Below are 14,265 nucleotides of genomic sequence, written 5' to 3' on the forward strand. Positions count from 1 at the left end.
CTCCCCTTAGCTTTTTAGTAATACATTCTTATCACTGATAATTCTTTAATTAATTGCCCTATGCAAATATGCATATTGGACTTATCAAAATCTACCTTAAAGAAGTGCTCTAAACACTCCCAAATAATGCAAAATTCATACCAAAATTTGGCTGCATTTACTCTTCACTTTCATCCTCTGTGCTATTGCTGTCATATAACTTATTAATACATGTGTTATAAATGGCACAAGCCATTTTTGTTGTTTTAAATAATCAGTATCCTTTTGTATCAACTCACATGTTTACCCTTTCTTGTGTTCTTTGTCTTTCTTGTAGTTTCATGTTTCCATCTGGAATTACTTTCCTTCAGCCTGAAGAACTTCCTTTTCATTTTCCATAGTTAGGTCTGCTGGTGACAGATTCTCTGAGCTTTGATTATCTGAAAAATCTCATTATTTTACCTTTATTTCTGAAGGATGTTTTCACTGGGTGTATAATTCTATCTTTGGTAGTCTGTTTCTTTTAGCCCTTTAAAGATACTATTCTACTGCTTCTTGCTTACACAGTTTTATTGAAGAGACAGCTATCACTCTTATTGTTGCTCCTGTAATGCTGTTTTTCTCTCTGATTGCTTTTTAAAATGTATCTTTGTATTTCCTCCCTGTCTTTTATTTCATCTGTATTTCATCTTTTGTATTTTCAGCAGTTTGACAATTATGTGTTTTGGCATAGTTTTCTTTGTATTTTTCCTACTATGGATTGCTGAATCCATAGGCATACTGAATCTGTGGGTTGATGTCTTTCATTAGTTAGAGATAAAGTCTCTGCTGCTATCTTTTCATGTATTGCTTTTTCTTCATTCTATCTGTCTTCTCCCTCTGGGGTTGCAGCCACTCATATTTTGGACCTATTGACTGTGTCTGCTTATCTCTAATGCTCTAAAATATTTTTTCATATTTTCTCACTGTACTTTATTTTGGATGTTTTCTATTTTTTCATCAAGTTTATCAATCCTTTCTGTTGGCTCTTGTCTGCCCTTAAATCCATGCAATGAGTTCTTCCTGATACTGTATTTTTTAGTTATAATATGTCCATTTAATTTTTATATAGATATTTCTGTAGGTACTATCTATCTTTTCTTACATTTTGTTCATCTTTTTACATTTTAACATCTTAATTATGATTTTTTAAAAATCTGTGTGTTTGTTCCATTATTTGGATAATATATGGGACTCTTTCTATTGCCTGTATTTTCTCTTGATTACTGATCACACTGTTTTGACTCTGTTATGTCTAATAATTTTTGTAGTATGCCACACATTTTATATTAAAAGAACTATTGAGGCTCCAACTGGTATCTTCCATGAGAAAGAATTCTTCCTTTCCTCTGGTAGACTAATAGGATAGGACCTGATCACCTCAATCTAATTATGGATTGAGTTAGACCACGTCTGGATTGTGCCTACGGTTTATCCTTGTTTTTTGGACATGGATTGAGAACCTAATTTATATCTTCTTAGCCCTGAAACACTGCAGGAGATTGTCCTACCCTTGAGAGGTCTGGGGCTTAGTTTTATTACCTCTTACCCCTTATAGTTTTAAAATATCTTTAAGAGGAGATCAGCCATGTGTTTGGGGTATACCACCTACTTCTAGTGGAACCTTGTCTCCTAAAACCACAAGATTATAGGAGATTTTATTCTGCCTTTTAAAAGCTTTAAAGTTCCAGTGTGCTGACCCAAAATTCAGCAGATACCCAGTGAGAAAAACTGGCCACATGAAGGGGCTCCTTAAGTTTCCAGTTTGTCACAGCAGCTCTCATTTCTCTTTCTTCCAATGGAGCCCCTCACCACATGCCAAGCCCGATCCTTAGTTTATGCCAAAATTAGCAGATGCCCTCAGGAAAGAAAACAGTATCAGCTACCTCAGAGGCCATCCCCTGGAATTCCAGTTCATCTAATCCTCATGACAGCTCTGTGCTGTCTTTAAATAATTACTCTGACTTTTTCTAGTTGTTACATCGTTAACATTGTACTACCACTATCTCTTCCTACCTGGAGGCCTAGGAAGTATTATCTTCTACCTACCCTATGTAATAGTTTATTAACTGGTCTCCCTAATTCTACTCTTGTCCCTCTCACAAAGCAGTCGGAGTGGTCCGTTTAAGTATATCTTGTCCCTCCCCTGCTCAAAACCCTCCAGTGGCTTCCCTTTATATTTAGAATAAGTTCAGTTCATTTTCACAGGCTACAGTCCTACACAATTTTACTGCTACTCACTCTCTAACCTAATTTCTCTCTACCCTCCCCCTTGCTCACTCAATTACAGCTCTACTGACCTCCTTTCCATTTCTCAAATACACTAACATGTTCCTGTCTCATAATCTTTGCACTTGTTGTTATACCCTCTCACATCTTCATAAGGCATTGTGCCTTTACCTCTTTCGGGAGCTCTGTGTAAATGTCATCTTCTCAAAGAGGACTTCCCTTAAAATTATGTTTCTTTACCCTGCGTTAGTTTTAATCACAGCACTTAGCACTACCTGACATTTTACTGTATATTGTGCTGTTTTTTTAATTTTCTGTCTCTCTCACTAGGAGGTAAGCTCCATGAGAGTGGAAGTCTGGTTTGTTCACTGTTCTATCCCCATGGCTTAGCACAGTGTATAACTTACAGTAAGTGCTCACTATTTGTAGGATGAATTAGATATCCCTTACCTCAAAAAATTCTCAGTTTAAGGAAAAACTGAATAATTGGAGTAAAATTAAGAAGTACTGTAACATAGATGTCTACAGAATGCTTTGGGAGTAAAGAGAGGGCACTGACTTAGTTGGGACATGGTGAGAGAAGGCCTCAATAAGGAGGTGGCCCTGGATCGAGTGCTGAAAATTTAGTATTGACATGTGTCCGATAAAGAATAATAGCTCAACATACAGGGCTACTAGAACATGGGGTGGGATGATAGGAAATGACATTAGTCATAATGGGAGAGCAAGATGGGCAGAGTCAGAAAAGTCCTTAGAAATCAGGATAAAGAATTTAGACCTTACCTTAAAGGTAATGAGGAATAAAGGTTTTTAAGAGCAAAGGATTTTAAGGAGAGATACTATCAGATTTATATTTCCACATGTTCCTCTACTCCTCACTGCAAGAGTCAGACTAAAACTTCAAGTAGATTGATTTAGAAAATCCCTGGCATAGTTATCAGGGCTCAATTTCAAAACAGAAGTTCTTATCCCCAACTCACTATGTAACTTGGGGAGGGCATTGTGTCCTGTTCTGAGCCTCAGACCTTCATTCTTAGCAGGAGAGAATTATAGGTTTCTAAGAGCCCTTTCAACTCTGAGGCTATGATTCTGTTAATATTTATATACTTCAGCTTTGACTTAGGTCACAATACTTGTCTAAGATGGCTTAGGAAAAAAATTTAATATTTTTTTTGCATCTGCCAGAAATAATTTAAAACCTCCAATTCCAGCCAATCTAAATTCAGTTTTCTTCAGAGATTTCCTAAACGTTTAGGTCAAATACCAGGAAACCAGCTTCTTGGAACAAAACTACCTGAGCAGAAGTGGCAAGTCCTTTTTTCCTTCTGGCTGGGATGAGAATGCAGGGGGGAGGGAGGGTGATAGAATGAGTCTTTTTCTTGCAGTTATGATTCCAAAGAATCCCTATCCTGCCTCGGATGTGAATACTGAGAAGCCCAGCATCCACAGCAGCACCAAAACTGTCTTGGAACATCAACCAGGGCAGAGGGGGCGTAAACCAGGAAAGAAGCGGGGCCGGACACCCAAGACCCTAATTTCCCATCCCATCTCTGCCCCATCCAAGACAGCTGAACCTTTGAAATTCCCAAAGAAGAGAGGTCCCAAACCTGGCAGCAAGGTACGTAAAATGTGGGTTTCCCAGAAAGGGATAAGGGATTATAAAGGGGTCATTCAGCCAGGCGCGGTGGCTCATACCTGTAATCCCAGCACTTTGGGAGGCCGAGGCGGGTGGATCACAAGGTCAGGAGATTGAAACCATCCTGGCTAACATGGCGAAACCCCATCTCTACTAAAAATACAAAAAATTAGCCAGGCATGGTGGCGGGCGCCTGTAGTTCCAGCTACTCTGGAGGCTGAGGCAGGAGAATGGCGTGAACCCGGCAGGCGGAGCTTGCAGTGAGCAGAGATCGCACCACTCCACTCCAGACTGGGCGACAGAACAAGACTCCATCTCAAAAAAATAAGGCGGGTCGGGGGAGGGGGGTGGGGGCGGTCATTCATCCATACCCATCTCTCTTGGAAAGGGGCATATCTGGCCCTCTTCTCTATCTTGTATATGCTTATAAGAGGAATTTCCTAGATCGTCATCCTTACTTGCTACTTACCTGAGAGTTGGTAACATTAAAGATAGGATTGTGGAGGATAGGAAACAAATTTTAACTTTGAAAGTTACTCGTATTTGAGGAGATTCTGGTCTAGTATACATGGAAGAAACTGCTCTTTGTTAACCTTTCCAAAGTAGATGTCCATCATGTGGACAGAAAGCACAAATTAATTCTGTAAATGTGGTTTTTTTTTTTCTTTTAATCAGCTTTTTCAGGTTGAATGTAAACATATTTTTTGCTATCTGTACCTCTTCAAAAAAAATTGAATACCTACTGTCAGACTCTGTATTAAATGCCAATACATACATATCCCATGATTTTCACAAAACCCTAAGAGATAGTGTTAATGTTATTTTATAGTAAATTGAGACTTAACAGATGTAAAATGATTTTTCTAAGATCACATGGCTAGTAAATGGCAAAACCTACAGAGATTGGTCCTTAGATCTACTTCCAAGGTCACTGGTTCCCTAGCATATATTCGCTCTTTCCCACATTTCCTGAGGGACACAACACTTCTAGTGTTCTAGTATTGGAAAAGACAGCTGAGTCAGCTTCACTGAGCACCGTTACTGAAAGTACTACCTCTTAGTCATGGCCTGTTTTTCATGGGTATCTTCCCTAAGGAAGGCATTGACATGAGAAAAAAAAAAAAAAAGACTTCTGTCAGCAGCTTCTCTAGGGCCCCTTTTAGCATCACCTCCTCCACTCGTTTCTTAACTGTCAGGAGATTTCTCTGAATTTCCTCCCTGAACAAGAATACCTGAATTCCAGTATGGAGATGATACCCAGTTCTCCCTGGGCATTCCATCCCAATCTCATTAATTCCTCCCTGGGGCTAGTTTGTTTGTCTGTTGGTTTGTTTTGCTTGTTTATTAGCTTCCACTGACTTCAGTCCTTGTAGAATATAAGCTCCTCAAGGTCAAGAACCTAATCTTTTTCTTTTTTTTTCTCCTGTGGTGCCTTATATCTTAGTCAGTCTTTTGGGAAATATTCAGAATATGCAAGATGGGTAGGAGGATAGGTGGGTGGGTGCGTGGATGGATGGATGGATGGATGGATGATTTTAGTGATGATGTTACCAATCTCAGTTGTCTCTTATTTTTGGTTTCAGATTCTCAATATCACCTCCTGATCTTCCTGTGTAATACATAATGCTCCTCTTGATCTGTTACCACTAACCCAGGTCCTAATTCATTTTTGCCTTCATTACCCACCTCTCATTCTCATGTTGTAGAGGAGAGGCTGAAGGCCCTAAGGATGCAAAAGCCAGAGAAGCCATGCTTTTGATGATGGCTTTTGATGATGACATCTTGAGGACAGTCAGAAGAGGGAGAAAACTTATCTGGGGGGCTCCAACTAGAACCAATAAATGGAAACTCAAGCAGAGAAGCTTTGTCTCAACATAAAAGGAACAGTTAAATCTATCCCCAAATGGAAGTAATGAGCCCCTATAACTAGAGGTATTTCATCAGGGACTGGATGACTCTATAGGAGGGATCTTTTAGGGAGAGGGAATTAGAAGTATTGGGTAGATGGTTGGGTTAAATAGCCTTTAAGATCATTCAGAACTCAAAAACTGATTCTGTGATTGCCTCTGCTCTGCTCCCTCAGGAAGTCTTGAACGTAGTAACCAAAGTACGTTTTCTTTCCAGCCTTCTTGAAAGCAGTCATTCTCATCTTTTCCTGTATTTTATGTCCTAGCATTTGATACTCTAATTCTCCTTTGTGTTCTTTTGCCTACCCCTACAAGTGTATATGCCTTCCACTTCACCTGTGAGCCTTATATCCCTTTTTGTTTGTTTTGCTTTGATTTTTGAGGCGGGGTCTCACTCTGTCACACAGGCTGAGTGCAGTGACATAATCATTGTTCACTGCAGCCTTGACTTCCTGGGCTCAAGTGATCCTCCCACCTCAACCTCCCAAGTAGCTGGGACTATAGGCATGTGCCACCATGCCCAGCTAATTTTTAAAAAATTTTTTGTAGACATGGGGCCTTGCTATGTTGCCCAGGCTGGTCTCAAACTCCTGGGCCCAAGCAATTTTCCCACCTAGACCTCCCATAGTGCTGGGATTACAAGCGTGAGCCACCATGGCTGGCTTTATATCTCTTTTTGAAGCAGAATAGTCTTGTGGATAGAGCATAAGCTTTAAAGCCAGACATACTTAGGTTTAGATCTTATCTCCATATGTTACCACCTGTATGACTTTGGGAAGACTTCTCTGGGTAAAGTCCTGAGCCCATTTTATCACCTGTAAAATGGAAATGAGATAATGTATGAGTACATATAATATTGTACACGTACCTGTCTCAAATAGGTTTACATTATTCAGGCACCGAACCTATCAGGCTTGTTCGTTTAGGGACCCAATGAAATCCTACCATCAACTCATTGAAGTTGAAGTGGTATTTCCTTCCTTCCCTGACTCATTCGTTACTTATTTGGATTTTCCCTTTTAGCAGTAAAAAAATATGAGCAGATGTTCACTCTCAATGTGTGTTTTGAATGCTTCATGAGAGTTTCATGATTGCTTTCACAGGCAAAGCCATCTTATATATGCCTGCTGTCATCAGAGCTATCCCTTTAGAGAACATACTCCTAGAAGGCAGACAGGTTGATATGGCTCCCAGCAGTTACCCCTACATGAAGCATTTAGTAAAAGTGGATTTTTGAATCTCTGTGATGGTTATGTTTGCCTTGCATTCAGAAAGGCTTTTAGCCAGACATAGTGGCTCCTGCCTATAATCCCAACACTTTGGGAGGCCAAGGTAGGAGAATCGCTTGAGCAGGAGGAAGTTCGAGACCAGCCTTGGCAATATGAGACCTCATCTCTACAAAAAATTTATAAAAGTAAGCCATGCGTGCTGGTACACACCTGTAGTCCCAGCTACTCAGGAGGCTGAGGGGGGAGGATCACTTGAGCATGGAGGTGGAGGTTGCAGTGAGCCAGAACCATGCCACTGCATGCCAGCCTGGACAACAGAGCAAGACTCTGTCTCAAAAAAAAAAAAGGCTTTTTCGGAAACTATTTCTCAGAAGAAAACCTGAGATCCTTCTCCCCCAAAAACTGCCCTGAACAGTGCAGGGGAAATAATAGATTTCTCAAATCATCTTTATTATTTCCTCTATTATTCTATACTGCATGCTTCATAAAAAATTTTATTTACACTTATTTTATGCTAAGTACCATGCTAAGAATTGTACTTAGAACCAGACTTTCAAAGAGTTCCAGGTGAATAGGGATACTGGTATATAAACATATCATGACAATATATTGACAAATGCAACAGTTCAAAAAACAGAGATAACATAAAAGAGACAATGATTAGAGAAAAACTAGAAAAGCTTACTAGATAAACAAATTTGTAAAATAAATTTAAAAAAAGAGAGCATTTCAAGTGGAAGAGACATCATTGTAAAGGTGTGGACCAGGTAAAATTGCAGTTTTTAAAGAAACAATAGAGATTTACTAGAGTAAGAGATTTAAGGGAAAGAAGGGCAGGTAATGAGGTGAAGAGAGAGGCACACAGAGTAAAGTTGTTTGTAGAGTTAGAAGGGTCATTTCTATTTTTTATTTGTTTCCATTTTTAAAGAGACAAAGTACAAAGTAATGTCAAAGCAGACTTAAACTATAGCATATTTTGCTTTTGTTTGCCCAACTAATAAGGGATCTGGAACTTCATATGATAATATTGAATCTAGTATAAAAGATAATACATTAAGCTTTGATCCTACAAAAGACCAGAGGCTTGTATATAGATTCAGAAAATGTCTACTAAGCATCTGCTACAGGTATATGTATAGCTTTAAGCCAGATGCTGTGTAGAAAACAAGGATAAAACACTATTCCATCCATAAATATATTTTTGCTTCATGGGTGAATTAAGTGCCAAGAATAGAGAATGAAAAGACCTGTCATGGGTAGCAATTTTTTCCCCATTCATTTTGACAGAGGAAACCTCGAACTTTGCTGAACCCACCACCTGCCTCACCAACAACCAGCACTCCTGAACCGGATACCAGCACTGTACCCCAAGATGCTGCCACCATCCCCAGCTCAGCCATGCAGGCTCCCACAGGTAAGAGCAGATGACAGGACTACCTGTGCACAAGCCCCAGACCTAGTGTCTGCACTTTCTTTTGTCTTACACCAGTAATTAGCGCCTTTCCACTTGTAAACCTAAGTAAAATCTTTTAAACAATTTTTATCTTTGGCATTTGAAATAATGTCAATCAAACTTAGGTAAGTTTTCTGTGAACTCAGGGATGGGGAACTAATGCAGGGACAGCACCAAGAGCTCCCTGGCCTAGTTTAGAATAATAGCCTTCCTTCCCAGTTAGGGGTGTTCCCTTCTGAGTGATCCCTTCTACCTTCCAGAATCCTCCCAGCATTCAGTAATGGTGCCACCCTTAAAATACATATGAAATTTCTCTGATTTTTTTTTTTAAGCAATCATTGATGGTGACAAACTTTGGTACAATGAAAGTAAACCTGATTTTGGAGATCAACCAATGAGTGGTTGACTCATTGCAAAATCTAGTGGATGAACTGGGTGGGTAATCATCCTGGGTTATGCATATCTGTTCCCATTTCATAAACTGTCTATGACAGTAACTAAAATAACTATCTGCAGATATACAACCTTCCAAGGGGATAACTATAAATAAAAATACTCATTTTTTACTGTGTAAGTTAAGATAAATGTGTGAAACCCTATTCTGTTACTCAGCAGACACTCCATCTTCTTCTAGGAAGTCTAAGCAATTGGCATGATCCCCATGGAAGTTAGGGTTATCTTTCTCTTAGGAGTTGAGTATGTCTCTAATCAAATCCTAGAATGTAGGAGCCTGAAGGGAAGGCTCAGCCATAGTTTCTTTCCAATAACCTATAGAAGGTGACAGAACCTGCCATGGTCAGGCTGTAATAGTCTTCATTGATCATTGTGTCGCCATCTCTTGAGTGGGCCTTGATTCACTTTGTGTGACCTTGGTATCACTTCCCTATCTGAGCCTCAGTTTATAATCTATACAATGATAGGATTAGTCCAAATAACCTTTATAGTCCGTTCAAATGTTAACAATAAAAGCTATCACAGACTGAATGTGATATTCCACATTTATATCTTTTACCTACGTTTCATTTTTTTAACTGTAGAGAACTTTTTAAAAGGTATTTTGATTTGTATCAGTTACACATATTCATAGTTTAAAGGAATGAAGGGTCTATACAACTTACTACAAAAACAAGACAAACACACCTCGTATCCCCCTGTCAATTACTATTCCCCAGAGGCAGTCACTTTCAGTTTAACTGATGTTTTTATTTACCTCTGTATCTAAATAGCATGTCTATATTGCTATCTTTTTTAGTTATTTTTCCACTGACTACCCACTCTAGAAGATGAGAATTTAACTCTTCTTTATTTCCTTGCCCTTATCCACCCACACATAATTTCCCTACCCCGATTCTATGATACTATAATTTTAATTAGATCAAAATTGAGTGTTTTGTTATTATAACTAGTTAAATGCTGTTATCAATTGAGCCATGTAGTATACGATGATTACTTTTCCTTTGTTGCTCATCATTTCATTTTCAGGGGAAATCTTGTTGATTTTCTTGTTATGTGTTTATTTTTCTGTGTACTTATTATTAATTCAACCTTAAATTCTCTTGCTACTGTGTACATCTTTCTTTATATCCAAATACATTATATATTCTATCCATGTCATACTCTAGAAGAAATCTCTCCTGGAGCCTTCTTAGTTTCTTGAGATTCTGTTCACCTGTCTTTTTTGGTGAGGGTCTCAGTTTACTCTTTCCAAGGTCTTTTGTTTTCTGTAAATCATTCTTAGATTTACATATTTAGTTTTGTATGAAATCTCTTCATTCTCTTGGAAGTTTCTCTTAATTCCCAGTACCCTAAAATTTCACCTTGGATGTATTTTCACCTACCATACTAGACACTTTCATTTTATAAAATTTTAAAAAATTGGCTGAGTATGGTGGCTCATGCCTGTAATCCCAGCACTTTAGGAGGCCAAGACAGATGGATTGCTTGAGGCCAGGAATTCAAGACAAGCTTGATCAACATGGCAAAACCCCATCTCTACCAAAAATACAAAAATTTGTATTTTTGCCAGACATGGTGGCGCATGCCTGTAGTCCCAGCTACTCAGGAGGCATGAGAACTGCTTGAACCAGGGAGGTGGAGTTTGCAGTGAGCCAAGATCGCACCACTGCACTCCAGCCTGGATGATAGTGCGAGACTCTGTCTCAAAAAAATAAATAAATAATCATCATCATCAGTTATTTTCTTTCACTTCCTTTTCTGTATTCACTCCCATCATACCTGTTTATTCAGTTGTTGAATCTCTTGACCTGGTTCTGTAATAGTCATATCTCTGTTCTTATCCCTATTCTTTGCCTTTTGGTCAACTTTCATGAAGTTTTCCTCAACTATATCTTCCAAACTTTGTATTGAGTTTTTCATTTCTGCCATCTTGCTTTTTAAATTATAATTATTTAGTACTCCAGTGGCATTTTCCAAAGTCTGTTTGGTAGAAACACCAGATCTGCAAAATGCTCTACATAAAAGGATTTTACACACATTTAGGATATTTAGTTATATACATTTAGGAAATGCTTATACTCTACTTCCCCATGGTTGGAGATTTGCATCTTGTTATCAAGAGCTCTTTTTGTTCTTTGAAATTTTTTAATAGACTTTTATTTTTTAGAGCGGTTTTAGATTCACAGCAAAATTGAGTGGTAAATACAGAGATTTCCTATATACTTGCTGCCCCTACACATACATTGTCTCCCATTCATTGACATCCTCCACCAGAGTGGTACATTTCTTACAATTGATGAATTTACATAGGCTCGTTATTATCACCCATGTCCATAGTTTGCATTTGGGTTTACTCTTGGTGTTTTACGTTCTGTGGGTTTTGACAAATGTATAATGACATACATTCACCATCATGTATAATACAAAATAGTTTCACTGCCCTAAAAACCCTCTGGTCTCCGCCTATTCATCCTCCCTCCCCACTAATCCCTGACAACCACTAATCTGTTTATTGTCTCCATAGATTTGTCTTTTCCAGAATGTCACATAGTTGAAATCAGACAGCATGCCACCTTTTCAGATTGGCTTCTTTCGCTTAGTATTATGCATTGAAATTTATTCCATGTATTTTCATGGCTTGATAGCTCATTTTTTTTTTAGCACTGAAAAATATTTCATTGTCCAGATATTTCATAGTTTATTTATCTACTCACCTACTTATGGGAATGTTGGTTGCTTCAAAGTTTGTGCAATTACGAATAAAGCTGCTGTAAATATCTGTGTGCAGGTTTTTATGTGGACATACGGTTTCAACTACTTTGGATAAATACCAAGGAGGACAACTGCTAGATTGAATAGTAAGAGTATGTTTTGTTTTGCAAGAAACCAAAGGGGCTTCAAGATGGCTGACTAGGGCTGGGCACGGTGGCTCACACCTATAATCCCAGCACTTTGGGAGGCTGAGGCAGGTGTATCACTTGAGCTCAGGAGTTTGAGACCAGCCTGGGCAACATCATGAGACCCCCATCTCTACTAAAAATACAAAAAAACAATAGCCAGCTGGGCATGCTGATGTGCACCTGTGGTCCCAGCTAGTCGGAAGGCTGAGTTGGGAGGATCACTTGATTCCAGGGATGGGGCACGGCAGAGGTTGCAGTGAGCCAAAATCACACCACTGCACTCCAGCCTGGGTGACAGAGCTAGACCCTGTCTCCAAAACAACAACAACAACAAAAAGATGGCTGACTAGAAGCATTTCATATGCTCACCTCCTCCACTTAGAAGAACCAAAAGAGTGTATAGACAATCATACTTCTGATATATTTTCTAAAATAGAACACTGGAATTCAACAGGAAAGTGACAGGAAACACAGAAAGCAAGCAAGGAGAAAGAAGAGAAGCAGCCCACCTGGCTGAGATTGGCTAGGAATCAGCAAGTGACTTCCCAAGGGTAAGCGAGAGACTTCTAGCAGCCCACATCCCCATGTATGGAATCATGCATGCCTGGCAACGAAAGAGGCCTTGACCTTCCCAATCCCTGAAACTGATATAGGGAGCTGCCAGAAGACCAAGAGAGGGAACTGTTCCAGGAGAGGAGCTTGCACTGGGTCACACACCCTTTCTGAGCCATAAGCAGCCGCAGTGACGCACCATTTGCAATCCTAGCCATTGGCAGACTGCATTCTGTCCTGGGGCCTAGCAGCGCCAGGAATGAGGTGTTAGGGAAAATTGTGCTGTTACTGCTTGGACTAAGGCAAAAACTGGAAATGGGCTCCCATAGGTAGGACTCATAAGTGAGGCGTGGGCTGCACCTGCCAGTTCTGTGAAGCTAGTACCACCAGGACTGAAACTGGGATGTGAACAGGGTGCAAGGTGCTGCTGGGGCTTATCTAAAATGTCATTGCCGGCCAGGCGCGGTGGCTCAAGCCTGTAATCCCAGCACTTTGGGAGGCCGAGACGGGCGGATCACGAGGTCAGGAGTTCGAGACCATCCTGGCTAACACTACTAAAAAATACAAAAAGCTAGCCAGGCGAGGTGGCTGGCGCCTGTAGTCCCAGTTACTTGGGAGGCTGAGGCAGGAGAATGGCGTAAACCCGGGAGGCGGAGCTTGCAGTGAGCTGAGATCTGGCCACTGCACTCCAGCCCAGGCGACAGAGCGAGACTCCGTCTCAAAAAAAAAAAAATGTCATTGCCAAACCCAAGGTCATCTAGCTTTTCTCCTATGTGATCGTCTAGGAGTTTTATAGTTTGCATTTTACCTTTAGGTCTATTATCCTTTTGGGGTTACTTTTTTTCAAGAGTGTAGGTTCTGTGTCTAGGTTCACTTTTTTACATGTGAATGTTCAGTTGTTCGAGAACCATTTGTTGAAAAGAGTATATTTTTTATTGTATTGCCTTTACTCCTTTGTCAAAGATAAGCTGATTATATTTATGTGGGTTTGTTTCTGGGCTCTCTATTCTGTTCCATTGATCTGTCTGTTCTTTAGGCAATACCACACTGTCTTAATTATGGTAGCTTTTACAGTAAGTCTTGAAGTCAGGTAACATCAGCCCTCCTGACTTTGTTCTGGGTATTTTGCCTCTTCATATAAAGTTTAGATTCAGTTTGGTTTGCTGTTGTTGTGGATACAGAGGTGCACTCTGTTGCCCAGCTGGAGTGCAGTGGTGCAGTTACAGCTCACTGCAGCTTCAATTTTCCTGGGCTCAAGCTATCCTCCCACCTCAGCCTCCAGAGTAGCTTGGACTACAGGCACATGCCACTATACCTAGCTAATTTTGTAGAGACAGGGTCTCACTATGTTGCCCAGGTCTCAAACTCCTGGGCTCATGCAGTCTTCCCACCTTGATCTCCCAAAGTGCTGGGATTACAGGTGTGAGCCACCACCCCCAGCTGATTCAATTTGTTGCTGTCTACAAAATAAATTCTGGGATTTTGATTAGGAGTGCAGTGAATCTCTACATTGAGTTGGAAAGAAGTGACATCCTGACAATATTAAGTCTCTTCTCCGTGAACACAAAATATCTGTTTACTACTTAGTTCTTTTTACATTTCTTTCAAAAAAGTTTTCTAGTTTTCTTCATAAAAATGTTATATATATTTTGTTGAACTTATACCTAGGTATTTCATTTTTTGGTGCTAACATAAATGGTATTGTGGGGTTTTGTTTTGTTTTGTTTTTAAGGGTCTTGCTGTGTTGCCCAGGCTGGAGTGCAGTGGTGTGATCATAGCTCTCTGCAGCCTCAAACTCCTGGGCAGAAGCAGTCCTCCTGCTTCACCCTCCTGGGTAGCTGGAACTACAGGCATGCCACCATGCCTGGCTAATTTTTTTTTTTTT

General features: G+C 39.9%; 1 protein-coding gene across 4 annotated transcripts in view; it reads left to right on the forward strand.

Moving 5' to 3' along the window:
* SCMH1 (sex comb on midleg homolog 1 (Drosophila)) overlaps positions 1–14,265 on the forward strand; it is a 172,886-nt gene that overhangs the window by 119,446 nt on the left and 39,175 nt on the right. For all 4 annotated transcript variants that reach the window (XM_011955182.1, XM_011955183.1, XM_011955185.1 and 1 more), the window contains 2 exons: positions 3,633–3,865; positions 8,307–8,433. In XM_011955182.1, coding sequence (XP_011810572.1) covers positions 3,633–3,865; positions 8,307–8,433 — 360 coding nt within the window. The remainder of the gene's footprint in view (positions 1–3,632; positions 3,866–8,306; positions 8,434–14,265) is intronic.

The sequence above is a fragment of the Colobus angolensis genome, unplaced genomic scaffold (assembly GCF_000951035.1).
Source record: "Colobus angolensis palliatus isolate OR3802 unplaced genomic scaffold, Cang.pa_1.0 Scaffold399, whole genome shotgun sequence".
NCBI classification, from domain to species: domain Eukaryota; kingdom Metazoa; phylum Chordata; class Mammalia; order Primates; family Cercopithecidae; genus Colobus; species Colobus angolensis.